At 37.7% G+C, this 27478-nt stretch overlaps 4 protein-coding genes across 4 annotated transcripts; 2 read left to right on the top strand and 2 right to left on the bottom strand.

Moving 5' to 3' along the window:
* Positions 1-221: 221 nt before the first annotated feature.
* On the top strand, positions 222-4140 carry sftpbb (surfactant protein Bb). Its single transcript, XM_038295502.1, has 11 exons — positions 222-374; positions 548-600; positions 686-760; positions 1037-1159; positions 1244-1375; positions 1476-1556; positions 1644-1827; positions 2533-2675; positions 2812-2892; positions 3138-3248; positions 3691-4140. Exons 1-11 carry the CDS (start codon positions 323-325, stop codon positions 3727-3729), a joined length of 1074 nt encoding a protein of 357 aa, XP_038151430.1. The 5' UTR covers positions 222-322; the 3' UTR covers positions 3730-4140.
* A 29-nt stretch (positions 4141-4169) lies between these two features.
* usp39 (ubiquitin specific peptidase 39) lies at positions 4170-12704 on the bottom strand. Its single transcript, XM_038295501.1, has 13 exons — positions 12509-12704; positions 12122-12200; positions 11931-12025; positions 11712-11848; positions 11070-11222; positions 10760-10985; positions 10598-10672; positions 10359-10426; positions 8948-9136; positions 8682-8824; positions 8456-8591; positions 5645-5731; positions 4170-4439 (listed from the first exon to the last, which is right to left on the bottom strand). The coding sequence occupies exons 1-13, from the start codon at positions 12564-12566 to the stop codon at positions 4389-4391; spliced, it is 1497 nt and encodes a 498-aa protein (XP_038151429.1). The 5' UTR covers positions 12567-12704; the 3' UTR covers positions 4170-4388.
* Positions 12705-12899: 195 nt separating this feature from the next.
* cunh2orf68 (chromosome unknown C2orf68 homolog) lies at positions 12900-15814 on the top strand. The gene is made up of 4 exons (XM_038295503.1): positions 12900-13123; positions 14079-14194; positions 14304-14449; positions 14538-15814. The coding sequence occupies exons 1-4, from the start codon at positions 13014-13016 to the stop codon at positions 14658-14660; spliced, it is 495 nt and encodes a 164-aa protein (XP_038151431.1). The 5' UTR covers positions 12900-13013; the 3' UTR covers positions 14661-15814.
* A 4108-nt stretch (positions 15815-19922) lies between these two features.
* mat2ab (methionine adenosyltransferase II, alpha b) lies at positions 19923-24839 on the bottom strand. The gene is made up of 9 exons (XM_038295465.1): positions 24585-24839; positions 23930-24007; positions 23644-23766; positions 23453-23565; positions 23235-23378; positions 22942-23160; positions 22679-22861; positions 22426-22559; positions 19923-21681 (listed from the first exon to the last, which is right to left on the bottom strand). Exons 1-9 carry the CDS (start codon positions 24676-24678, stop codon positions 21579-21581), a joined length of 1191 nt encoding a protein of 396 aa, XP_038151393.1. The 5' UTR covers positions 24679-24839; the 3' UTR covers positions 19923-21578.
* Positions 24840-27478: the final 2639 nt, after the last annotated feature.

Consider the following 27478-nt stretch of genomic DNA (forward strand, 5'->3'; position numbering starts at 1 on the left):
TTGATATCGATCATATTTTGTACTTTAAAAATACATTCTTATTAAATGCTCTCAAAAAGGCTTTTACGGATTTATCATGTGGTAAATTATAATTTTTGATAACATGTGTTTTGAGTTCATGACACAATTTATTGTACAGTTGTAAAAAGAATAAAGAACCGCGTTTGCCCTGTGTATTACTGTGTAATTATTGATTAGCGCGTGCGCATACGCTCCGCGTGCTGATTGGATGAGGCTGTCGGGCTGAATTTCCGGGTCAGACTGAACACAATCAGCTGTTTTTCTAAAGAAAACATCAGTCAGTCTCCGTCAAGCTGCAATCATGTCCGCCTCTGGGTTTATGCTGCTGATTCTGGCTGCGTCTCTGTGTTCCGGTAAGATTTTAATGTCTGCCGTGCACTGACATAACGACAAGCCGCCATTTACTTTCTGTTTATCGAGCAGCTAGAATAATAAATAATTCCCTATTGACAGTATATAGTTCCAAAAAAAAAAAAAAAAAAAAACTCACCATTTTCTGCATCATGAATGTGTATTCTCCCTGCAGGAGATTCCAGATTCATTGCCGACCCTTTTCAGTTCACTGGACAAACTCATCTGGTAAGAAGATGCGTCTTACATTTAGAAATTAATAATAATAATGATAATAATATCTCTTCTGTTCCTAATTACCTGTTATTTCCAGTCACGCGGGATGTGTCCAGAATGCAGTCAGATCATCCAGCTCTCCACCAACATGATCTTCAGCAGAGACACCAAGGTATGAGCCTGCAGGTTTTATTATGACAATGTTAGAAAAACAAGTTATTTACAGACTCTAATAACAGGAACACTGTACATCCCAATGAAGACACTATTACAGCTATATATAAAACTGATATCTGTATTAATAGTTTTGTCAATCATAAAATAAAGTGTTTTATTTTTGGAGGTTGTAAAAGTTATAAAAAATACAGAAGCTCCTTTGGTATATATGTATATATTTTGGAGGCACCATGAATTCTCTTCTGCCATTAAATATGTCATGCTTTCACAGGTGACTGTGTTTAAAGCCTTGCATGCTTTGTGTCAGCGTCTCCCCAAAGAAGAGGCATCAGAATGTGAGTCACAAGTGAAAATATATCTCCCTAAGATCCTGCAGCAAACATCCAGTCAGTGGGTGAGTTTGACTTCTCCTCACACCTGTTTTTGTATGTATATTTCATAAGGTTTATAATATTAAAGATAACGCCTGTTTATACAGAAACCAGAGGAGATCTGTGAGGTTTTTGGACTTTGTGCAACCCACAAGGACAAGGAACTGCAGGAGTTCCCTCAAAATGTCCTCAGTAAAGACACGTCCAGCTCTGTAGTCGGCACTGCTGCTGAAACCCAAGTTAGTATGAAAAAGCAGAACATGACAAAGTGAGAGCAGAAGTGAAACCTTGATTTTTTTTACAGTAACTGATCAATCTGTACCTTATTCCTCTTTCTAGGATGTATTCAACCCAATTTGCACCGTGTGTTTGATGGTTATCAAGAAGCTGGAGACGCTGCTGCCTAAAAATATGACTGAAGTGTGTCTTTAATTTTATACTATTCTGAAAGTAGCCACCATCCTGACTTAAGGCAGCAGAGCAATTATCCTCTCTCTTAACCTGCAGGAAACTTTAAAGAAGCTGATGGAAGAGGTCTGTGATCTGGTACCATCCAGCTACAAGGACCAATGTGATGATTTTGTAAACAAATATGGGGTGGAGATTGTTGAATTCCTGTTGGCATCAGCTGCGCCTCACACCATATGTATGCTTTTGCACCTTTGCTTGTTTGAGACGCAGCCTGCTCCAGGTCAGTTAGATGTATTTTGGAACCAAGAATGATTGGTTTTTATAAACTGTTTTTATATCACATCTCAAAGAGACAATTTGATTAGTTTCATATGATCGACTTCATACCTTTAAACAAATTTTTAACGTTTTTAATCTTGTGAAATGTATTTAGAATTTTGATCACATAACACCTACAGTGCAACAAATGTTATCTAAGTTATTTACACTGCAGCAATCCCTCCTGAGCAAGCATGTGGTTAAAGCGGAGAAGAAAGACTCCCTTTTTAATAGGAAGAAACCTAAACTGGGATCATTCTAGGTCTGTTGTAGCAATCAGAGCCTAAGAGAGCAAGGGTTATAAAAAAAACAAAGAGATCATAGCGTTAATAAAATAATAGCTCCACGATACAGCCTTCCAGAAAGGAATAGAAGTCAAGCACACAGAGGTCATGGTGTCGCTTACATGGAGAGAAAAAAAAAATCAATACTGGACATTTAGTACTTAAGTAGGTCAGAGGTAAAGAATGATTTCTGTTATGAAGGAATCTGTTCCCTCACCTCTTATTCACAAATACCACTTTCCTAATAGACTAACAGAGCCTAAAAACTATTGATAAGAACCTGTCTGACAACATGAAGTAGGCTGAAGTCGTGATTTGCAGTCATGTTGCTCTGACAACAGATCTACTTTGTAGTGGATCACTTTTGCATTTGTTCTTCCCAGAGCTGGACCCAATCTCTGACTGTGAATCCTGCCAGACACTTACTGCACTGAGCCATCTGCACCTGGGCCTAAACGCCACCGAAACTCAGACATCAACTTTCCTCCAGTCTGTGTGCACCCTGCACCCAAAAGCCATCCCCAAGGTCTGAGTCTCACCTTAAGCTGACAATTACTAATACCTGAAGTTATTCATTTTTTAATGAATTTTTTTTTTTGTTTTCACCAGTTACTTTCAGTGTTTTTATAGGAAAAACTCACAAATCTGAACTCTCTTTACAGTGTGAGGCTTTTACCAGAGTCTATGGCTCACAGCTGCAGAAGCTGTTGGGAAACCAAATGGATGCCCCACATGTTTGTGAAGTAAGAATAAGAAATGGTTATAAACATAATGTATTGTCCTCACAGAGATGAGAAAGAAACTTGTTCATATCTGTTAAAAAATTATCAGAGGAGTAAAATCTTGAAAGATTTTGTTATCCCTGACATGGTTTTTTTTTTATATATTTAAGGACCAAATGTGGTCTATCGTGAACATATTTGAACTTTCATAATATTGAAAAATATTTTTTACAGGTTCATGTTATCTGATTATTTCTGTCCTGCAGAAAGCTGATCTGTGTGTCCCATCAAAGAAGCTGGAGCCACTGGGGAAAAATCCCTGTACCTGGGGACCAAGCTACTGGTGCAAAAATGTAAACACTGCTCAGGAGTGTGGGGTAGGTACAAGTCATTTTCATTATTCAGCTGGTAAACCTGAACATCAGCCGTTTTCATTTTGGGAAATGAAAACCAAAAGGTTTCAAATGAAAAATAAATAACGTGGACATGTTTAAAGAGTTATAGTCCATTAACCGAATTAGCTCATTTTAGACAGTGCATGCTGCTGGTCATGAGAAACATTCTCCTTCTTTCAAAACAAGAACCGTATGGGTTTTTGGTCTTAGTGTTTGAATTTGTCCAATATAGGTTCCCAGCTGTGGACGAGTTAATAAATTAGCCTGTAGTGACAAAACGTGTGACCTTATTCTCATTCATTGTGCAAGCTGTTGTATGCACATATTTTAGCTCATATGGCATATCAGCCAAGTCAGTGAATTCCTTTTCAATACTGCTACTGAAAATAATTTTTTCATGGTTTCGTTTTTTTTTTATCCACAGAACGAGCTCTTCTGTGAGAAATACATGTGGAAGAATTAAAACCTTGTAAGTTTCACGACAGCTACACAGCAGCACTTGGTCTGCCTTGAATAAGTAAAGCACTGAAAATGTTAAATGTTCTGTAAATGAAGTTTCATTGATTGTTCCAGTTTACCTACAAGGTCATTCAGGTGCACTATCCTATTCTATTCTAGCAAAATTCTTAGAAATCTTTATACTTGCATGGGAATCATATTAATCTGTATGTATTTTTAAGTGTTACTCTATAAGCTTAGCTTTGTGATCATTAATGTAAGAACAAAATGAAATTTCTGATTGTCAGCCATAGCAAGAACCTGCAATGTTTCTAAAGCCATTCTAATGAAGGACTGCTTAGCTCATTTCACTGCTCTTCTGTTGATAACTGGATGTCAAAATGTCAACAGATAAATAAAATGTGACTAAACATTGTATTGTACTCTAATTCACCATCAAACACACATTTGAGTGGGTTTATTAAGAAATTTCCACATGGTAAAAACAGAGCGGTGCAAAAACACAGAGGCTGTTACATTTCTTTGCTTCATTTGGTCTTCAAAGAATGTCCTGATGCTCTTCTGCCACTTTTGATCCCTTTTCCCTCCATGTCACTAAAATACTTAGTTGAACCCCAAAGTGATAAAACTAAGAGCCATCCAGAGTGAGGAGTCTTGTCTCAATCACACCCCCTTGTGGTTGTTTGTGTCACTGCTCTCTTGCCTTTTCCAAATCTGTAAAAAAAATGTTAGAAGGAATCGTTAATCAAGACATTTTTAGCCTGTTACAACAGCGCTGCTCGATAGGCATTTAAAAAAAAAAAAAAACACAATTCCAATAATTAGTTATGTGGACAAACTATAAAGAGGATGGTTTAATATCTTTTCTTTTACAATTCTTACATAAAAAAAATAATAATAATAATTTGATAGTTCTGTTTTTAGGTCTACCCCACCTAAAGGTACTTTGTACTACTGCCAACAACCATTAAAACGGTAAAATGTCTAGATTAAAAAGAGCCAGAGGAGATTAAATTGACATTACTGAATTTCCCAGTTCAGAAAAGCCCCCTTTAAGACCTCTCCCTATAACTATCTTCACACTTAATATAATTAATAGACATACAGTTTCCAACACATTTGGATTCTTTCCCAGGTAAACCTAAAGGAAAACTTACTTGTATTAGGGCACAGAGTAGGAAGTTGTAAAACAACTCTAGATAAAAAAAAATTACCGATAATTATACTGGGTAAAATTTTTAATAATTGCAAGATAACAGTGGACTGTAATAGTCTGATGGTAGTTTTGGGTTTTGTCTGAAACAGACACAGGATCATAGTGGATATCAAGACATAACAATGGTTCAAAATTGCTTTAATGTTCCCTCATACTATATATCTGTTAGGCAATCTTTAACTAATGTATTCTAGGTTTTGGTAGTTAACAAGACGACATGCAAAGTGCCACAGGCTGCTACAGCTGTAAGAGGAATAGGCAAATGTAACGATGCTGCACACCGCTGATCAGCTGGCTGACAGAAATCTACCCCTCCTTCCTCGGACTTGAGAGAAATGGATCTGAAGGAGTGTCGCCACGAGTCTTAATTTAAGGTAACCTTTTTTTTTTTTATTAGTTGAGAGATAAGTTTTAATAATCTGCTTGTAACATGTGTTACTTGCTCTTGTAAAAAAATTATAATAATAATAATGGTAATTTCATTCATTTAATGCATTTTTCTTATTTCGGTTCAGTAACTCTGCAGACGTTATCCAGTCATACAGCAGATAATAGTGTCTATGTTTGAGTACATTTTTTACAAAATCAGATAATGATGTTTATGAATGAATATAAATAACATAAATATGAATTGCTATAAGCTGCTGGATATAACCATTACCATTTTCAAAACACAATTAACAGACAAATGAGGCAGACTGACCTGGATGTAGGCCTCTGACAAAGTGATCATCTGAGGGAGAATGTCGATTACCTGCAGATCTTGCATTTCATACCACTTCCCTGTTCCCTGTTTAAACACAGTGAATAAACAAATAGTCATGAAAAAATATTTTGATTATAGATTATTTTAGTTTATCAGAACTGAGTGACTTGTTCATTTGAGTAAAATCAAAAATCATATAGAAACTGTACAAAAACAGAGTTTTAAAGTAAAGTTAAACACTTTCATTTTCAGGCACTAGGGGCTGAAACATCCTTTACTACCGTATATCTCAAATTAAGCTCATAATTGGGCTAATAGTTACAATGTTGCTTCAAAGACGATGAAATCTTATGGTTTCAAATCATACATTTTAACAGACATACACCCTTTTCCTTCTGCAGAATACTTTAGGGACTTTAAGGCTTTTTTTGTTTTAACTTTAGCCAAACACACTGTTCCAAAAGCAGAGTTACTAAAGAAAGAGTGGAAATCATTCTAAATTGATATTTTACTTTTATTAATGATTATCCAGGATGCAGACTTGTAAAAACAAGAATTATGATGTATACCGTATTTTCACGACTATAAGGCGCACTTAAACGTCTTTTTTTCCCCTCAAAATGTGCGGTGCGCCCTATGGTGCGGTGCGCCCTATGTGTGTTGTAACTGCGACTTTTGAGACCACCTCATTGAGGAGATGACGAAAGAGTGGCTGAATGTAAGGAGACCAGGTGTTTTTTTTCCACTCATCACCATCACCATTAATCTGTGACTCCATGCGTGCCCATCTCACAGCTGATGTGAAAAACATGGGGAAACAAATTAACCCTGTGCTCGCTGTTCAACCGCTCGACATCGGTGTGAACCGGACCCAGCAGGTGCAGCAGAAGCAGCGAGTTTACATGCAAAGTCAATGGTTGACGCGCGTAAAGGCGCAGCAAAAGGTCCTGCAGCGCGTTTTGAGCAGCAGGTGCAGCACGTCGGGATCGTTTAAGCATCTGAGGCACCGCCAACGCGCTGCTGCTGCTGGAGATGGAAAAATTTAGGTTTTGCTGCTGGACGCGCCGCATCAACCAATCAGAGAAGCTGATCTGGGAGCTGACAGCGAGACAGACACAGCGCTCTGATGACATATGATATTAAATGAAAAAGGCTGGATAGATGAGGAGATGATGAAAGCGTGGCTGAGGCAGGTGTAGCCTATGTGAGGAGACCAGGTGTTTTTTTTCCACGCATCACCATCGCAGTTAATCTGTGACTCCATGCGTGCCCATCTCACAGCTGATGTGAAAAAAAAAGGTGAATCAAATGAGCGCTGTGCTCGCCGTTATCCCGGAGGGTCTGACAAAGGAACTTCAACCGCTCGACATCGGTGTGAAGCGGCCGTTCAAAGTAAGGCTGCGAGCGGCGTGGGAGCGATGGATGACAGACGGAGACCACAGTTTCAGGATAAGTGGAAGGCAGCGCCGGGCAAGTTACGCCACCGTTTGCGGATGGATTGTAGATGGACTAACGTGTCTGCTGGCTCTGTTGTTCAAGCTTTCGCAAAAGCAGGCATTACTTCTGAGGAGCCGCGCTGCACGGAAAGTGACTGACGGCGAAGAAGGGGAAATTGGCATGTCTGATTTAGCGCAGCTGTTTAATTCAGAAACAGAGGATGATGACTTCGATGGGTTTGATTAATACTTTCTAATAAATACATGAATAAAGCACAAACATACTCAGTTTTGCTCCCGCTCTAGTTTTCTACCTGAAAACTTAATTCAACAGCAGCCTCTGGGCGGGTCTCCTCCTCATAACCGCGGTGGCTGGCAGGTGTTTTTTCATCTAAATAATCTAAATCTTGCAGCTATATTTGCTGTGATCAGTGGGAATAAAGTAGTTTTAATATGTTTTTAAGTGAGAAAGTCCACCTGAAAACTTAATAATTGCAGTCAGTTCATCCAGATTATCTATTTCTGTCGGAGGCGCTCAGACCCCCACATACCAGCGGTGCGCCGACAGTAAATCCCTTCAACAGCAGCCTCACCGCGGCGGCTGGCAGGTGTTTTTCATCTAAATAATTTAAACTGCAGGCACAAGGATACCGGTAATAAAAGCGAACATATTCCGTCGGCAGGTTTCAGGATTTTAAGTTCATTTAGGAGTGACCACAGCGCTGTGTCATCTGCGATGTGTCTGTCTCACGGCCAGCTGCAAAGTTTGATTAATACTTTGTAATAAGACATGAATAAAGCACAGTCATACTCAGTTTTGCCCCCGCTGTATTTTTAAATACGCAGTAGAGGTATTTAAAGGTAGTAGAGGACATGTACCTGTATATAAACAACGCGCCCTATAGTCCGGTGCGCCTTATGTGTGTGTTAAATACAGAAATGGGACACATAACTGAGAGTGCTCCTTTTAGTACGGTGCGCCTTATGGTCGTGAAAATACGGTAGGTTTATTAAGCAAACAATCTAACCATGACAAAAATTGAGATTTGCTTGCTACCTTCGTACAGAAAAACTACTGTTTGTTTCTGTTGTGCTCAGCTCAACAACATCCGCAGCAGGTCTTTGTCCATCTTTCACATTCTAAACAATTCTTTTCAGTTTTGGGAATAGAATAAACTGTGTCCAATTCTCAGGACACTTTGGTTAAAACATGTCTGAACATCATGAAAAGCCTCCTATTTGACAGGGGGCTTCAACTCATCTAAAAACATAAATCTCCACCTATAAACATTAACATTTTAAAAAGGGCAAGGAACAACTTACATAAAATGTTTTTTTTTTCTTTTTCTGAAGGTAAATGGCATCAACTTACATGATGCAGGACATGTATCCTGTAGGATCCTTCAGTGGGTTTCCCATCATGCACAATGTTGGCAACAAGGTCATAAGAAGTATTCTTCTCTGTAGCTTGAGCTTCTTCCGTGAGGTACTCTGAAAGGTCTACGTTTCTAAGGAAACATAAAAAGGCAACATTTACTCTGCAGAGGAAAAATATGTCAACATATTAAAAGGGTTTTGACCAGTTTTTTTATACATACGTGATTGGGAAGTTGACAATTGTTGGGTTTTTCTCCACAAAGAAGTTGTTCTTGGTGAATCTTTTAATGCAAAAGATGAGATAAGGTGGCAGCTTGGTCAGCTGGAACCTTTTAAGGAAATTCTCTTTGTAGGTTTTGTATTCCTGAATGGAAAGTGGAAAATGTTAGTTACATTTTTAATATTTCAGTTTCTGGTATTTGGACCATATAACATACTTTTAATATGCAGTAGTGAAAAGGACAACTTTTGGCATAATGTCCTGTACCTTTTCAGTATTGCCATTGAATTTGCCCAGGATGTTGAAAAGAGGGACCTGAGGGATAATAAGCTGCTCCTTTTCATCCTTGTACAGAGGAGCTGTTGGGAGGTCCAGGGTCAGAAACAGGAAGGAGGACTCGGACATCTGCTCCTGGTACTCCTCCGTCTGAAGTAGCGCCTCCTTTTCCTCAGGTGGCTGAAAAGTTTTCAGAAACGCAAAGGAAATATTTTAAGCAGACTTTAGATTGAGAATTAATAAAGATTCAAGACACTTTAAGTAATTACTTTGTGAATACTTTCATTTTGTTTAGGGATTTTTTCATCTTCAATTGCTGGGATCCATATTTGTATCTGATGTTTTAAATGAGTTTGACTGGTATCTGAAGTTATCATTCTTTAATCTTTTAACGTTTACATGTAAAATGAAAATCTTCCTTGCAAAAGCCAAACACCTTATCAATCAGTTAAATTTTAATTCAACCAATGCATGAAAGTAATGTTCACGATGCATTTCTAATTAACACTCCAACACCTAGCGGTTCACTAGGCTTATAACAAAAAAAAAAAAATATATATATATATATATATATATATATATATATATATATATATATATAAATAAATAAAATTCCCATCCCAAACCCCAAAGGGTTAATCATGGTCATCACATAATTCTTATTTTAATAATTATAAATAGATGTGATCTTGTTAATCTCTTGTTTTGTACAATGAGCATGCTCTATTGATTTTTATTTATCAGAGCAAATGTTAAAATGTTTTGGCTCATTAAAGTCTGTGGTGGGAAAAAATAAAAAATCTCCTGTTTTATTCCTTTTACTTCAATCGATTTGAGTGTTGATTCTACATTTACTTACCTATAAAATAATTCATTCAGGCCTCAGAGCTGCAAAGCTACAAGGTGTCTAAGGGAGATGATTTGTTTATCCTATTAGGGAGTGTTTGGGATAAAAGTTATCCTTCTCATAACAAGCTAGACTTTTTCTCAGGATTTATTCAAAACAGTTTACTGTTTTCTCCAACTGTCTGTAATTGTTTTTATAAACTGTGCTCTGATAACATTCCCAGGCCAAGTTAGCAAGAGGAACTTTTGTCTAACCAGCTGGAAGGGCTCCTATGATAATCTTGTTCTCTCTTTGCAAAGAAGGATAATAAAATGCCAACTGAGTGAATTACCAACAATCTCCCTTATTAACCTGGATTGCATAGTTGACTTTTTTCTTTTTTTTCCCCACAAAAACCTTTACTAATACTAACTGGAAAATATGAGAGATTTGCAACTTTATTTTACTTGAAAAATTAAATCCTGGAAGCCAAATTTACTGTTAAATTAAAAAAATTCAAATTAAATACTCAAAAAAAATAAATAAATAAAAAATCAACTAGTGCTCCAAACTCACCAAATCTGGGTGTGGAAGTTTCTTAGAGAAGATTCTCATGGAGCCTTGAAAAACCTTTGTGATGATTGCTGTGATAACAAAGATCAAAGGAAAAAAGTCAAATTAATACACACATTCTGTAAAAAGACCAAAGTCAATTTAACGTTAATGAATTTAAATCTTTTCTCTATCATTTTATATGAGTTCCAGTAGAACCTTATTTCTGTTTATCAATGAGGTTCCAATAATCTTCTACTCACATGGCTTTTTCTTGGTGCCTCCAAGAGCCCCATGCAGAGCATTCAAGAACCATGTCATAAAGTCTACAGCATCACCTGAACACAAAAAAAAATAATAAATAGCAGCAAAACAACATTATCCTTGTCTTATGGATAATAAAAGCTAGAGCACTATCAACCTACCCTGCTTCGTAATTTGAAAGGTCTTCTTGCTGCACAGCACCACGGCCTGCAGCATCTCATGTGGAGACACGTGGGCCTTGAAGTTTCTGGGGTTCCAAAGTTTGCGCATCAGCTCCCCAAACCTCTGAACCAGGAGGAACATGATGTCCCCTGGTGGTCTGCGGATTCCTTTGTAGTTTTCCTCCTCCAGGAAGTAGTTTCGCAAAGGTGGGATATTAGAAAAAGCCTGAAAAGATAAACATGATCTGTTAATATGATTTTATATTATTCCCCACTGTTTCCACAATTCTAGAGAATAGCACCTTAATACCTGTAACACTGCATTGGCATAGTCGTTAGCTTTGATGTTATTGAGCCCCACGATGCCTGGCAGGTAGGTCGTGCCGTCATAGGCTCTGTACAGTTTACCATGCTTATCCAGTCCTGCAATGTGCTTCTTAGTGAAGGTTGGCTTTAGCACATACTAGAGAAGGTAGGAAAGCAGTGAGAAAAGACAAGTTTAATTGACTTAATACCACAATAGGTTTCTAGGGATTATTGGATACATAAGGTAAACTTAAAATTGCAATATCGCAGTTGGTATTTTGATAACAGTTTTGTGATAAAACCAATGTTTCTTTATTACTCCTTTTTTATATCAATGCATCCATACCACAACTATCCATAAGTGTTATTTAGATACAGAATTTGGATTTCAAAGAGCTGTATTAGGGATGAAATTGTAATTATTACAGTTTTAAATATATAGATCAACCAGTGTTGATTTTTTTCAAAAGCCGATGCAGACTATTTTGACCGATAGTGTATGTATTAACTGAAATGCACTGAAATACAGCCATCAATTACACAATTTCACGTATCAATTAAACAAATGTAACTGGTGAGCAGTTGTATTATTTCAAAATATGGTTAAAAAATATTCTTTATGAAAATACAGCACAGCCCCACTCACTGTGATGTCCTCTAGCGAGGAGTCGATGATCTCATAGTTATCTGGCAGACAGTAAAACTTCAGTGTATGGAGGTTGAGGAACACATGATGGCTGAACTGAACGCTGTGGGTATATGCATGGGACTTCTGACCTCTGCCTACAAGGAAAAACATTACTTTTAGTTCACCTGCTACCATGTGTTTTATCCCTCCAGGTAATGTCCAGTGAGTGTTACTTACCCTGAAAGTATTTCCCACATACAAGGCACGCATAGACGTTTATATGTGAGAGGGAGATGGAGCAGAGTTTCTCAAAGTCAAAATCCAGCAAACTCCTGTAGGATAAGAAGAGGGCAAACAGAATTACCTAAGGATGGATCCAATTAGCACATAGCGGGTAGCTCCATTATGACAACTTAACGCAGTTTTGCCTGTTTATGGTGTCCAGATAAGGGCAATGGCGGCTTCTACGGTCTTCTTCTACACGTCCTCGTCCTCTTTTGGTTGAAACTGAAAAAATAAAAAAATAAATAAATAAAGGGTCCATCACAAATAATCAATTGAAGTTTCTAAACATTCATTCAGCTACATCTCAGCTAGCTAAACGTGCTACATGAAATAGCCTCTGACTCCCATAGCAAAACTATAGCAAAGTGACCTTTTAAAGCAGTTTATATAAAAAATTTAAAATGTTACAATTACATCGTAATATTAATCCAGTTCATGTCTATAAATAAACTATTTTAGAAACGTTTGGCAGTCATTTATAGCCGCTAGCTAACAAACGTTACAGCGACGTTAGAAGTAAACAAACTAACCCTCGTCTTCGCTATCATCGTCGTCCACCTGATCCTCTCTCTCTCTCTTCAAAGACATATTTTTAATAAATTTTCCTGCTGCCTTAATATCAAACCAACCAACTGGGAAAAGTTAAATTAGTTATGATACATGAATGGTTTCAGCACATCGAAACTCGCGGTGGTTGTGCGTCGCAGCTGCCAGGAAGGGCTAACAAAAACCTAACCCGGTGTTAAAATAAATATTTCTGTTTAAGTTAAACTATGATCTGGTAAGAGTACCAAACCTATTTTATTACTTACATCACTAATGTATTGCTGTGCTTATAATTGTTAATGATATTTATGATTTTCTCAGTCTCTTTCATGTTAATATGCGTTTCCATTTTTATTAACTCCGGAAACTGTGAAATTGGACAACAATTTATGGACAGCTAGCACACTTAGCTTTTGTCAGAGCTTGATTGAAATTTCTTGTGATAATTAATCATAAATATTGTAATCTGAGTTTAAACTATTTAGTAAAATGGATATTTTAAAAGACGAGGCAGTGCACGAGTTAAAATACAAACCGGGTGGTCGGCTGGACATGACTCATGGCTTCCTTCACCATATCCGCAGAAACCAGATTGCTAGGTAATATCCTCTGGCACTGTCAGCTAATGCTACTTGATAGATACTTTTAGGGCCACTGGATGTATTTTTCTTAAATTAGCAATTAAAAAGATCCGAAAGAGGATATATCAGTTCTTGGTCTGTGATTAAAACTAAACATTGATAAGAATAAAACAGCAAAAGCCCGTATAGGCCTTTTTGGCCTGTCGGTAGGTTTCTGGCCAAAGGTTTTAAACTTGTTGGGATGAGATAGTATTTCTTACTGGTTTTGAAAGATGTGTGTTTTAATAAACTGGAAAACTTGTTTAATGTATGCTTTAAAAATGAAACTGGTGTTTTGTAGATTAATAAACACAGGAACTCATTCCAAGTGCTTATTTAAGTTAAATTTTGGATAATAATTTTTAATTTCGAAACCCAAAACTATGTGTTTTTTTTCTGAAAGTAAGTTAATTGCATAGGATTAATAACATGCACATATAATATGGAAATGATAAGCCCTGTACTAGAAAATAATTATAGGGAAGTTTAAACCCACATATTACTGCATTGAATAATATTTGTGGAAGATGTAGCCTGGTGTACTAATGCAAGGTCAAAGTGTGGAAGTTAGAAATAGACAGGTAACCAGAATGGAAACCCTTTGGAGAGGATTGCCCATTCAAGAGTTTAGGGAGATCCATAAGGTGTAAACTGCAGCTGGACTCAGAGCTTCAAGGGCCTTTATCTCTCAGACCTATCCAGGACATTGGCAGAAACAAAGACAACATCAGAGGCATGCTATCTGGGATAAAGGAAATAAGACTTGACTCTTACGAAAAGATACGATGCCCCACCTTTAAAAGAAAGTTCACTTTGCACAGAAATCACTTTGCTTGAGATCCAGGGAACTTTCCTCTAGATGATTTAGAGAACCATGTTGTCTGCTGCATCAATCAGTGATGCAAGCTAACAATGTTTTTCTTTTTGTCATAAGAGATGATTATGATAAAGAGGTAAAGCAGGCTAAAGAACTTCAGCGGCGAAGGCACACAACCACCCCTAGAAGACCTCGTCGACCTGACATCCAGGTGTACCATCCTAGACAAAGACGTAAGTTAATTTTGGTTTTGTTTTACAGGGCTCTGTATTTGACTTTTTTTGTTGTTGTTTTGTTTTTCAACATGGCATTGCTGATTTTGTTTTTGTTATTATTTTCCAGGTGGTTCAGAGCCAGGAACAGGTGCTGATCCTGAAGAGTGGAATGAGAGTGGTTCAAGCACTGAGACTGAAAGCCACGGGACAGAACTTTTTTGGCTTGACTATCAAGAGGACACAGGAGTTATTACTTCCTTCTTAGTGCACAAGGTAAATGCATGCTCCTTTTTCTTTCTGACGTTGTGTCTCTTTGATCTCTGTCTTGGTTTCAATAATTTTCTGTACTTTCTTTTGACAGGACGACAAGCCTGAGAAGGTTGTGGAGCGTGTTGCAGAAAAGAACGTTCTAAACGCAGCCATGAGAGCTGCTCTAGAGGTTCGAATTCGAAAGGAAATTGAAAAAAGACGAGACAACCGATGATGAGGGTTCTACAACAGCCGATGCTATGAAGACAAAGCTGTTGCAATCTCACATATGTGCTCCTACCTTTGTGTGGTTTGTGCACAACGAGGGCCCTGCTGTCATTTACAGTCTCTGTTGGCAGAGGTGACCAGAGGACGAGCTGTATGTTGGTTAAAAAAGGTCAAGGAGCAACACTCATCACTCCATAGGGTACATGTAAATCAAATCAACATGTCCTATTTGTTTACAACTATCAGTTTTGTTGTTTTGTTTTAAACAAAGAGAAGGTAAAGAAAGTATTTTCAGAGAAGCATCAAGATAGATCTCTCAGTTCTGATGAGTAATCCATCTTTTTTAATAGATGAGGCCACAATGTGTTTAGGTGGTAACTTTTGTTGTTTATATTCTAGTTGAATAATTTATTATGAGTTGTGGAAATGCCATCATTTTTGATACTGTAAATATAATGATAGTTTATTTTTTAATAAAGTATATGATGAGCTTAGAAGCATTTATGCTTCTTTCTGTAGTCTTGGTGATCTCCCCTTGCAGTGACTAGCCATAATCCATCACCATTCAGATTTTTGTATGTATCAATCTCTTTTCGTCCCGTTGAAAGAAGATTAGCTCTCACTAAATATATGAGCTGTGTTAACCGATTTACCGGTATGTGAAATTCACAGCAGGTGGCAGCAACAGTCTTTTTTTTTTATCATCTCTTATCCTGCTTCTTTGTTGCTGTCTATTATTCCCATGCTCTCTAATTGGGTGTTTTTTTTCTGTAAGAATGCATTTTTTGATGAGATTATTTTATAAAATTAGCACCAAATGGGATTTTTATTTTTTACCTGAAAAATTACCTTGCATAAATTTGTATAATAAAATTGTTAAACAACTTTTAAAAGTCACCCAATTAGTAAATACAGTGCTGTGTGTAATAATCTCAGAATAGGTCATGCTTTAGATGATGCTGCTCTGAGGCCTCAGAGTTAAGGAAACATTAGTGATCAGTACCATAAAGACAAAAGAACACACCGGACAAGTAAGGGACAAGATAAGGTAAAAGTTTAAGCCAGTGTTGGCTCCTGGAAAAAAAAAAAACACCACCACCTATGTTATCTTTAAGGGCATATGGCACAAAGACAGAGGATATGACCTTATACTAAAACTGACAGGCTGGGCTAGGAGAGCTGCAGCTGCAAAGATCTACAACCTAAGAAAGACAAGGTAACTTATTTATTGTACTGCTGTTCTACTGTAGAACAGTATAAATAAAACCAGAATCTGTGTTTGCAGTTTAAAAAAAAGCTGTGTTTCATCCTGTCTCTGCTCCAGTACACTTCAAACAATTGCATTACCTCATAAGCCTACCATTAAGAGGTGCGGTAGCCATTCTGTCACCAACTTTGAGTCAGGTTTGTGTTGATTGGCAAATTCTTTACACCATCAAGGACAGAATCCTGAGGACCAGGGCTGAAAATAGCTAAAAATGCAGGAGACAAGGCAAGCTGAAACAGGTGGTGTGGTCAAATGAGTCTGAAAGATTTCGCCTACACTACCTACATTAACACTATGTTGGATAAAAACAACTACTGGTAATAGAGTTTCCCCATAGCAAAGCATGGCAACATGCTGAGGGGGGTGTTGTTATGTTAGCTAAAGGAAGATGGTACAAGTTAAGCATCAAGAGTAGGACAAGAGACGAAGATTACTTGCTAGAGCTACAAAAGGCAACATCAACACTACTGTTCATACAGAGCAGCAAAGGAATTGTTTAGCAAAGCATGCTCATGTAGATTGGTCCAGACAAAAGCTAGAGCCAAAACTCCAGGAATTAATTGAAAACCCTTTTTCAGATGCATTTAATCCAATCTGGGCTTGAACTACCGGTAATACAAGGATTAGGCAAAAATCAGCTTATTCAGCTTCTAAATGTGCAAAGAAGCTACAGATATCTCAAATACTCGTGGCTGTAACTGCAGGGAAAGATGATTGAAGGCTTGTTTTGCCCGAACAAGCACGCTTTACAGAATTTGACTTTCAAAGAAAATTGGAAATAAATCCATTCATTGATTGATCTTTGCCTAGGTGCTGAACTATGCACAAATTACAAAACATGTTATGACATTATTCAGTTTCTAAGTTCAGGTCAAAGTTAAGATAGATATCTGTTTTATCGTCCACATGTACAATCTATGTGTGAACTTTATCCTTTAATAAAAATATGCAGCATTTATCTTCTGCAATGATCATTTTTTAGCCTGTTAAAACAAAAATAAATAGATTTTCTTTTCCGCCTTTTTCTCGGCATCAACTTAAACAAGCTGAAACCAGTCAGGGCTTCAATGTAAAACTTGCCTCCAGTCAATTTCTCACACAAACTCAAATCTTTAAACAAAATTGCACGTTAAACAGGTTTGAGTGGGTCAACCAAACACTTTGATTATACATATTAAAACTCTTCTTAAAGTAGCCCGGAAAATGTAAAGTAGAGAATTAATAACTCCAGTTAAGGGGATCTAAAGAGGGCACACAGTTCAGTCAGCCTGCTGTGGAAAAACACAAAGCTGATTTCGCTTTCTGCTAGGGTTGATTTAGACTGTGGGAGAAGATTAACTCATTGTGTCATTAATGCCTGAAAATATGCAAAAACTTCATCCTCTTCCCATGCAGTCTGCCAGGTTATCCACAGTGTAAAACCTTGCCATAGCAGGAGATGTGAGCTCTGCAAAGCTATTGGTGTATCCGCCACACTCCCCTCTGGATCATCAACAGCCTTCTTCGGGTCCCATTTCATTCCTCCTCCTGCACGTGAGGTTACGCCATAGGGGGCTCATTCACATGTTTCCAAATCATTCCTACCTTTGCAGCTCCTTAATTGGTTATAAATCACCCAATCAAACACCACCTGTTTTTAATCAGGTAAGAAAAAAATAACTGGTTCATAACAGACAAGAAATAACTTGTCTTGTTATGAAAGACGCAAGTTTGAAAATAAAAAAATGTTTACATTTGTTATAACTTGAAATAGTCCCAAATGTCAGATGAACAGTGAGAACCTAAAATAATTAAATGGTTATGAAAACAAACACTACGAAAAGCATTTTTCTTTTTTTGTACAAGCTGCACATTTTCATTTAAATTCTTATTCAACTTAAAGTAGTCTAAACACACATAATTCACTGAAGTGTTAATATTTTCTCATGGTTTCTCAACTAATCCATGAATCTGCTGACTGAGAATGGACACCACTGATTTTCCTAGGTCTTAATTATATGAATTGTAATATTGTAGTTTTTTTATTACAGAAATGCAAGAAAACTTTTTTTTAAAGCAACCAGCACTTAGGTTTGGCTGCTTTTGCTTTAATCATTGCACCAATATGACAAAGTATAAAGATGATTACCAAGGAGTTATACTAAAGAGGTGAATAATAACCTTCATTAATATGATCGTCCGTTTTGCATTTTTTTTAAACCACACATTTTATCTTCCACTCAACTTTCACATTATACATTTGGATATATCACTCTGTAAACAGCCAGCTTCTTCAGAAGTATCATTAGGTGTCTTACCCACCCATCTGTTGGACCACTGGGCTGCGTGGAGCCTTATGAGCATAGGAGCCATAAATGAAAATATCTCTATTAGAAATAGCCTACTTTTTATTGATCTTAGATTATTAGTATAGTTATGATATAAAAAAAGAATACTTAACACACAGGTCAAGTAAAATTTCTTTTGTGTAGTCGTACCACGCATTAAAAAAAAAAAAAAAAATCATCTGGTCTATAGGCTTCCCCAGATCCTGCAGATTTTAAATATAACAAAATACGAAAGCAGCTCCAATTAAGCTCATGACAATCCAGTGCTATAAACCACAATTTCTGCATCGTCACTGAGACTAGTAAGAACCTCCCAACTCTTCTCTGTAGACAACAGAGAGGGAGATAGTTTAATAATTCAGGTTGAGTTTCATAAACTAAATATGTTTGATACTGGCAGGAGTTTGGACTCATAAAACCACTGAAAACATGGTTCATAACCCCAGTGTAAACCAACATTTGAGTCATAATTAATCTATTGTACTTTGCACCTAATGAACACGAAGAAACTCTAAATGGCTAATCTATTGTACTAGATAGTACAACAGATTAGCAGCAACCACTAGCATGTATTGCATCAGGTGCCACCATTTTCATGGCATAAACCACCCTGACCTCAGCTGGACAGGGAACCTTTTACACTGGATCTGCTCCATTGCATCTTAGAATGCGCTTTATCAGGAGGCATGATCTCTGCTTCAGAAATGTTATCTTTAATGGTTGGATGGTGCAGACTTAGTTGCAAGGCCTCACCACACCAAATCTTTTTTTTTCTAAACTCAGCCAGAATGAAGAAGAATCATCAATGCATCCATTTAAAGCCATTTGAGAAACCAGAGCGTTTCAGCTGCCAGCTTTCATCAGCAGAGTTGTGCTGTTGTGGTTGTGAGAGATCTTGTCCATTCATGGTGCTGGAAGCATGTCCCACCCACCAAACCATCAGCATTCAGTTAAATATAGATTTTAGACTGAGTAGTAGAGGAAATGAACACCTGTTTTAATGGCTCCGAGGTCTTTCCTGGAGCACTATTACCACTAATAGCTTGGTGCACTGTATGCTTCACTAGTCTGCAGGAACAGATTTCAGGGGTGAGGTACATACAGTGCTTCATATCTGCTGAACCCCTTTATGTTGTCACAACACAAACCTTGATTCCCTAACGCATGCAAGGTCAAAATGCATATGATATATTTTCCTTAAGTACCTGTAGATTCCCCACACAGTATACACCTGGTCCACTCCAATGTATTGTAATATGGTGGTCGATTAAAGTCAGAACCAAAGTCCAACTAGGAATTTGCTGCATAACATAAAAGTACTGTTCAAATACAATCTATCCAATCAGAACCATCAAACCTATAAGAGAACCTCAGGGGTGTTTTTTTGAGTAGGGAAGAGAAAAAACAAAAAAAAACAAAACACTGCATTTTCCTGAAGCACAAAATGACAAAATTTCACTTGAACTCTTAATTAAAAAAAGGGATGCGGTCGAGTATTGATTTTTCCACAAAAATCCTCCAATAGTTCAGGTTTTAACCAGTTAAGCTTCATTCAAAAAAAAAAAAAAAAAAAAAAAAAAAAAAAAAAAAAAAAAAAACGAACTTCTATAGAACATCCATTGGGGATCACATGTGGAAAATACAGTCCACATACAAAAAGTACACAAGACAACCATTAAGATGAGTAGTTTGTTTTATTACAGAGCATTTGGAAACTACCCAATTTGGGCATGGAGCACATTACAGTATGAGCTACTGGTTTTTCTGGAAGTTGAATGCAAGTTTGTGAGAAGGGAAAAGCAAGAGAGACTATAGGGAAAAAGAAAGAAAGGCACTCTTACACTTACTGTGTCCGATTGGACGACCGCTAAGCGGTAAAGGGGAACTGAACCAAAAAAAACTATCCAGATTACAGGACGGCCATGTAAACAAGGCTGGTTTCTCTGTACCACACCAGCCAGATGTAGCCATCACAATAATGAGGATAGACAAGAGCCAAAGAACTGCACCTGGTGGTTTTGACAAGATTCCTAAACTAACCCACCTAAAAAAATTTTGAAATGCTGCATTTCAGAAAAAAAAAAAAAAAAAAAAGGTAGTCACTTACAGTTGCCAACGGCACTTTGAGGCAGACCAAAGCTTTTCTGTACAACACTTTGGGGCCTCAAGCCAAACACCGAAAGTCAGCAAGTCAAAAAGGATTCACAAGTCTAAAGCTGCCTTCTGAAACATCGGCTTCTCTGTATCCACGCCAAGTTTCAGAGAACAAATAAATAGTGTTGAGGTTTGTATTTCCTAGCAATAAGACCATGCCCCTTCAAGCTCAAGATGGAAAACAGGTTTCTCTGTAGCTACACCTGCCATCAAAGAGCTCAAGGAGCCCACGAATAGTCACTTTTATACCATAAAAACATGGGATACTTAAAAAAAAATAATAAAATTTAATCTCAATGCATAAACAAATAAATCTGTCCCAATACCAATCAAGTTTATCCGACCCCTGTGCAGACCAAAGCAGTGACAGCAGCTTCTGACTTTTCTGTATTACGTCAGAAAACAGCAGAGGTCTGCAGGGGAATTTGCGCCCCTATGCTCATTTGGGCTCATTATCAAGAGTTGGCATTCTCCTTAGTCTGCAGTTCATAGCATTTTAGTGAAAACAGTAACAACCCTTTCATTTTAATTGTGCTCTTCCAGCATCCTGCACTAAAATGAGTAAAAGGAAAAAAGCCACCAGGTCATCCAATAGGCGTCTACAACTGCTAAAGGAGGAATGATTAAAAAAAGGCTGAACTGAAGTGTAATCATGTCAGCAAAGGCTCTCCAGCAGTTTAGGCATCTGAATGGACCAGAAGTTTAGATTTCATACAGACTCTTTACATTCAGTAGCACCATAAATTTAAGGGTAGTGCATATTGCCAGATATGCTACCACAATGACACCACATTGAAGACTTGGGATACCAACAAGACTGGAATGCCAAAGGAGAATGGAGTGAATGCAGCTACTGGACAACACCATCACAACCAAAAGCATGAGATTCTCAAGACCAGAAAACACTGATAGATGAGTTCATGGAACCCACCCTACCCTTTAAAAGGTCAAGTTTCTGAGGTGTGCCTCTTAGGACCCTGCACCACTGTGCAGCCACCGGAAAACGGTAACAAGACAATAATGGAGATGAAGCAGGGAGTCATGCGTCTTATGTGTGAGAGCAAAAGGGGGAGAGAGAGAGGGAGAGAAAGAAAAAAAAAGTACATTTCACCCCTGGAACCTTGGAGGCTTCTCTGTAGTATACACCAACAAGCCTGGGGGGAAAAGCTTAACAGGTTTAGTATTTAAGTTTTTTGGGCACCTCCCATGGGAAGGAATCTCGGCCAAAGTGGCCATAGGCTGCAGTCTTCTGATAAATGGGTTTCTTCAGATCCAGCTCCCTGGAATACATAATCAAGAAATTTAGCACCAGTCACTCAGCCCGACACACATTTTGAGTCTCACAGGAAGAAAGCTTAACTATACCATGGTTGAGTCTCACGAAGAAACTGAATATTTAAGGCATTTAGATGAAATGTGGATCTTCAAACACTTACCCTTCAACCAACTAGAGGCTGCAGCTCGCAGATAAAAAACACTCGACCATTTAACAAAACAAATATTTCTATAGACAAATTTAACAGATTATACAAAAATTTAGCTCCAACACTGCTCCTTGTTTATACAATAGAAACACTTAGCCGATGTATGATTCGACAAAAAAAAAAAAAAAAAAAAAAACATCAGTACTGGTGAGGAAATGGGAGATGTGGCACATATTTATCAGTGCAGCAGCATGTTGTCTGAAGGCTCTACTGGGACAAAAAACATACTATTTTTGCTTCTTATACATGCATTAAGCCACAACGAAAAATGCATGTATAGCCCCTTTAAAACACCCAGATTCTATTTAAAAAATGTCCTCAGGAAGTAAAGCAACTGTGATTATTTTGTGATTCAATTAGATTGTTATATTAACTCAATTTGTATAGCCCCAATTAAATAAAAAATAAAAGTTGCTTTTTGAAAACAGCCCATATGCCAGCCTGGATCATGTGACCCAAGCAAAAAAGACTAATCTTGTTAGGCAAGGTCTTCAAACCTGAGGGATTAGCCATTACATGAAGTACAGAGATCAAGATTACCTGACAATGACTCCAGGTCGGAGGTCAAAGTTCTTCCTCACAATATCAAGCAGTTCCCTCTCACTCTTTTGGGAGGTCCCGTAGTGGAAAATAGAAATGGAGAGTGGATGGGCAACTCCAATGGCATAGGACACCTAATATAGCATACATATGTTATAATGAGAATAACAGATCATACAAAACTTGAGGAGGCGGGACCTCTGGGAAACCCTGACTCTAAAGAGAACCAGCAGGCTTTGGCAACACAACCCACCTGCACCAGCACTCTTCGGCATAGTCCAGCCTTTACCAGGGACTTGGCCACCCAGCGCGCAGCATAGGCAGCAGAGCGGTCCACCTTCGTGTAATCCTTTCCAGAGAAAGCACCACCTCCATGGGCTCCCCAGCCCCCATAGGTGTCGACAATGATTTTACGTCCAGTGAGGCCGGCATCTCCCTGTAGAAAAGAATAGACGTTTCCGGGTTAGCAACTTCCAGGATATCTGGTTAACCCAAGTCAAAGGGTGAGATACTTGCCTGAGGCCCTCCAATCACAAATCGTCCACTTGGTTGCAGGTGGTAAATGGTGTCATCATCCAGGTAGACCGAAGGAACCACGGCCTTGATAATCTTCTCCTTCAGGGCATCCCTCATCTCCTCCAGGCAGATTTCCTCATCGTGTTGGACAGAAATGACAATGGTGTGCACTCGCACAGGGAGCATAGCACCACGATCCTGGCGGTACTGCACTGTAACCTGCAAAGAATTAAAGCGTAAGCCCTCTCGTTTTAGATACACACAGACACTTAAGGCACAAGAAAGAGCTATACCTGTGTCTTTGAGTCTGGGCGGAGCCACGGAAGAGTGCCATTACGTCGAAGTTCGGCCATCTTTGCATTCAGCTTATGGGCAAGGATGATTGTCAGAGGCATGCACTCATCAGTTTCATCAGTTGCATACCCGAACATCAAACCCTATAAAAAAAGAATAACACATTAATGTACATCAAACATTTAATACACAAGCCAAGTATTTTATATTTACTGACCTGGTCTCCTGCCCCAACATCCTCTTCACTGCGATCAATATGCACACCTTGAGCAATGTCGGGAGACTGCTGCTCAAGGGCGACAAGAACGTTGCAGGTCTTGTAGTCGAAGCCTGTGTAGGAAATGGTTTAAGATAAAGACTAGGAACTGCAACAAAGTTCACATATGCACACATGAAAACGAGCTGCACCTTTAGAGGAGTCATCATATCCGATCTGGCGGATGGTCTCACGGACAACTTTCTGGTAGTCCACAACCGCATGGGATGTAACTTCACCCGCCAACAGAATCATCCCGGTCTTGGCAACAGTTTCTGCGTTAGGCAAGATGGGCACGTGTTCATGTGAAATGCAGTTTTTTTTTCTATAGTAATTCAAGCCATTAAAAAGCAGTTATTGTTGTAATTGCAGTTTCTCTTGTTTTCTGCAATCCCCAGTTCTATCATGCATAGGAAGGAGGAAAAGAGGGCGTCTTACCACATGCGATCTTAGCATCGGGGTCCTGCTTGAGATGGGCATCCAGGATTGCATCACTGATTTGATCACAGATTTTGTCTAGAAAAAAAAAACAAAAAAAAAATAATCCCATACATAAAACTTGTAAACTTACAACACATTAACAACAAAGCGAAAATGCAATGCGGTCCGGTTGTTGTTTTTTTGGCAGGGATAGAAAGAGCACACGGTGTCTCCTTACAGTCGCCATTTCAGCAGCTCCACATGTGGCGGAGAGAGCGCGCGGGCAACTATACCGGAAAACAAGCCCTCATATAATATAATGATGACACTAATCTAATCCCTGGTTGCCCGTTTCAAATATATTTCAACCACACTTTTAACTATATGTATATCTAGAGCGTGCAATGAATCTACGAAGGAACACGGCATTGTATAAGCTAGCTAGCTAGCTTTAGCTTGTAGCAGCGCGTGCTCTTAAAACCGGACCAGGACAGCTGCGTGGTGGAAATGGAATTTAATTTATGTTAATTTCATAAAAAAAAGAAACCCGAGCCGCGACATGTACAGTTTTAAGAAGACAAATGCAACGCTTAAACATCCTTGTCAAGCTGCCATTTATGTGAGCTAAAAAAAAAAAAAAAAAAAAAAAAAAGGCCGGCATTTAGCTTCTTACCGGGATGTCCTTCTCCCACCGACTCTGAGGTGAACAAGAAGCAGTCCTCCTCGATCAGGGAGTTGTGGAAACCGTTTATCTCTCCGTTCATCATGACTGCGGCTGCTTTTACAAAGAACAATAAAGGCTAGGTCAGGCTAACTTGGTACCAGCTTAAATAACTGCCTAATTTCTATCTTTTTCTCTGTTCTCGCAGAGCACAGGTTTCCTCAACCTATCTGTTTGATCCTCAAACCTTCGCCTCATGGCGCAGAGCTCCGATATTTATACTGAGAAGTCAGACGTCTTCACGTCAGATGAGGCGGTCCGTATCGCTTAACCAATCAGAGAGTAGTACCATACTGTACAGGAGGAATGCGTTGCTGCGTTCAAAATCGACAAGAATCACATGCTTATGCAACGTTACAGTTAAGAGTGAGGTTTTCTTCAGGGACTGCTGCCTAATGTATCTCTATTCGAGCCATTTGCGATTATTCTTATTAGAACTGCACCTGTATGATAAATGAAATCATACTTTCTCAGCAGAAGAATGTTTTATTGGCATATTACATAAGTTTAGGTCTGACATTCTTCCACTACAGCATTTGTTGATATTCCCCGTTTCTTTACATAAAAAAAAAGAACATTATATTTTTATTCTACTTTAGTACTAATAGTTGCTGGCCTCTGTTAAACACATACACACTCAGACTTGAGCACCGTGTTTTGTCTCGGCTTCTAACTCATTTTCAGCTCTTTCTGGGCCCTTATCCAATAAAGAACCCCAAACCTAACCATTATAAGTGTATACACACCTAAGTGTACAACGTTAACACTGAATTGAAACCTGTCACAGTTTATTTAGGTTTAAGTTTAGCAGAAGATGTCTATTTTTTGCTTTTTTTTCCACAGAAAAAACACATAGCTATATGTGCATTATCTAGAACTCTACCAACAAATAAGTGGAAAAGTAGAAATGTAAACATATATTTAGTTGTAGGGCTGCAACTAACATTTATTTTGCAAATCGATTAATCTGTCGGTTATTTTTTGGATATCAATCCGATAGCCAAAGCCCTAAAGATTTTTTTATTAAATTAAACCAGGTGAAATTAAAACGTTTCCACTTGAGGAGTTCTGGATAGAGCATATTGACAGACAAAAAAAATTTTTCTTTTTTTTTTTATCTTAAATGTAAAATGCTTATACATACATATATATATATATATATATATATATATATATATATATATATATATATATATATATATATATATATATATATATATATATATATATATATATATATATATATATATATATATATATATATATATATTTGATTTTTTTTTTTACAATTTTGATATAATTACTGCTCTAAGAGGGTCACTCCGACAGCTAAAGGCATACTTAAAGTCTCTAGACTCTATTTAACGATTGATCTATCACTGTCAATTATTTCAATAATCAATTAATCCGATTAATTGTATCAGCCCAATTTAGTTGTCTTCAAAAGTCAAGAAAATCTTAGACAATGTGACAATGACAGTAACACATTTAGAGATTTTCAAGGTTGCATTTTGAAATCGCGACAAATTTATCTGCAGACTGGCATGAGGTAAGTTGCTTAAATAATGACACAAAAGTAGAAATATTTCTTGCTTTATAGAGACACTAATCACCTTTATAAAAAATCAGGTTTTTTTTTCTTTGGGTCAAGTAAATAAAAAGCCTATCTGAAGTTTAGTTAAATGAATACAACCATAAAGACATGATTGACTGCAAATTTCATTAAAGATTTGGTAGCATTTGCTATGTTTATCACACAGAAAAAAAATGCTTTTCCTCGAAACCTATCAACCACTGTGTTTAAACACAGTCTTCCCTTAAGTCATCCAATACCACGCAGTCCTTTTGGGGATCACAGGAACATCAGCATGTCTCCTATTGACAGGGACAGATTATCCTCAGCCACTGGTCACATTTGACTTTGCTTAAAAGTAAACAATGGTTCTTGGAATAATATTAAAGTACATACAGGAGAAGCTATATTTGAAATAATGTGATCATATTACTCTAAGATGATGTTCTTCTGCTCTATGCCTTCACTAAGATGATAATATTTGATCATTGCATTGGTTAAACCTACTTTGGTTATCGCCCCATTTATTTGGAGGCAATCAGCATTTTTATGTAAGGAACATAATAACTTAAATACAAAAAATAAAAGGGAGATTTGTGTTTTTTATCATTAATAAGTTGATATACAAAATATTGATATTATCTATAAAAACAGCTCTTCTGAAATCTGATGGTGGACAAACTGAATCTGTTTTGTTCGTGATTTGGCTATTAACCACATTCTTACAGCAGGTCTTTATCGTTTCACTCAATTCATCCTCTATCAGTTTCACTCTGTTTTATGGTTTTTATTGGTGTCAGCGGATCATGCAGGTCAATCATTGAGTGGTGTTGCATCAGTAGAGCTGAGTCAGTATGAATCTATCCTGTGGACAATTGTTTCAAAGAGGGGGGGGGGCATGATGCAAGACGTACTTAGTGTTACATTCAGTAGCATCATTATAATACACTTCAACACATTTCTACATGCATATTTATTCAGTCTAAACATAGGTCAATAACCTAATGACCTGCCCAAAAAAACATTCTAGATATTTGTCTACTCTAAATTTAGCTATAATTCTGGACTTTGAAAGAAAGATGTTGATTTACACTATAACATTACATTGACCTGTTTTTGATCAAATGTTTAGAACAAAAACTACAAATTAGAAGGAGTTCAAATTCCCTGTGTAGGATTCAGGGTTTTAATTTATATAACGGCTTTTGCTCTTGTTTCTTTAAATGCATGCTCATGCTGAGTCATTGTTTTTGGCTTTTCTATTTTTTTTTTT

The sequence above is a fragment of the Cyprinodon tularosa genome, unplaced genomic scaffold, assembly GCF_016077235.1.
Source record: "Cyprinodon tularosa strain WSP-4 unplaced genomic scaffold, ASM1607723v1 ctg356, whole genome shotgun sequence".
NCBI classification, from domain to species: Eukaryota; Metazoa; Chordata; class Actinopteri; order Cyprinodontiformes; family Cyprinodontidae; genus Cyprinodon; species Cyprinodon tularosa.

Excerpts from the sequence above, each read along its gene's own strand:
- sftpbb (XM_038295502.1), top strand. The coding sequence starts at position 323 with ATGTCCGCCTCTGGGTTTATGCTGCTGATTCTGGCTGCGTCTCTGTGT. Across the intron at positions 761-1,036 it reads TCTTCAGCAGAGACACCAAG|GTGACTGTGTTTAAAGCCTT; the intron begins GTATGAGCCTGC and ends ATGCTTTCACAG. Across the intron at positions 1,828-2,532 it reads TGAGACGCAGCCTGCTCCAG|AGCTGGACCCAATCTCTGAC; the intron begins GTCAGTTAGATG and ends TGTTCTTCCCAG.
- usp39 (XM_038295501.1), bottom strand. The coding sequence starts at position 12,566 with ATGTCTTTGAAGAGAGAGAGAGAGGATCAGGTGGACGACGATGATAGC. Across the intron at positions 10,673-10,759 it reads CTTTCAAATTACGAAGCAGG|GTGATGCTGTAGACTTTATG; the intron begins GTAGGTTGATAG and ends TTTTGTGTTCAG. Across the intron at positions 10,427-10,597 it reads AGGCACCAAGAAAAAGCCAT|CAATCATCACAAAGGTTTTT; the intron begins GTGAGTAGAAGA and ends TTGTTATCACAG.
- cunh2orf68 (XM_038295503.1), top strand. The coding sequence starts at position 13,014 with ATGGATATTTTAAAAGACGAGGCAGTGCACGAGTTAAAATACAAACCG. Across the intron at positions 13,124-14,078 it reads CGCAGAAACCAGATTGCTAG|AGATGATTATGATAAAGAGG; the intron begins GTAATATCCTCT and ends TTTTGTCATAAG. Across the intron at positions 14,195-14,303 it reads GTACCATCCTAGACAAAGAC|GTGGTTCAGAGCCAGGAACA; the intron begins GTAAGTTAATTT and ends ATTATTTTCCAG.
- mat2ab (XM_038295465.1), bottom strand. The coding sequence starts at position 24,678 with ATGATGAACGGAGAGATAAACGGTTTCCACAACTCCCTGATCGAGGAG. Across the intron at positions 22,862-22,941 it reads TTGTGATTGGAGGGCCTCAG|GGAGATGCCGGCCTCACTGG; the intron begins GCAAGTATCTCA and ends TCTTTTCTACAG. Across the intron at positions 22,560-22,678 it reads GCCGAAGAGTGCTGGTGCAG|GTGTCCTATGCCATTGGAGT; the intron begins GTGGGTTGTGTT and ends ATGCTATATTAG.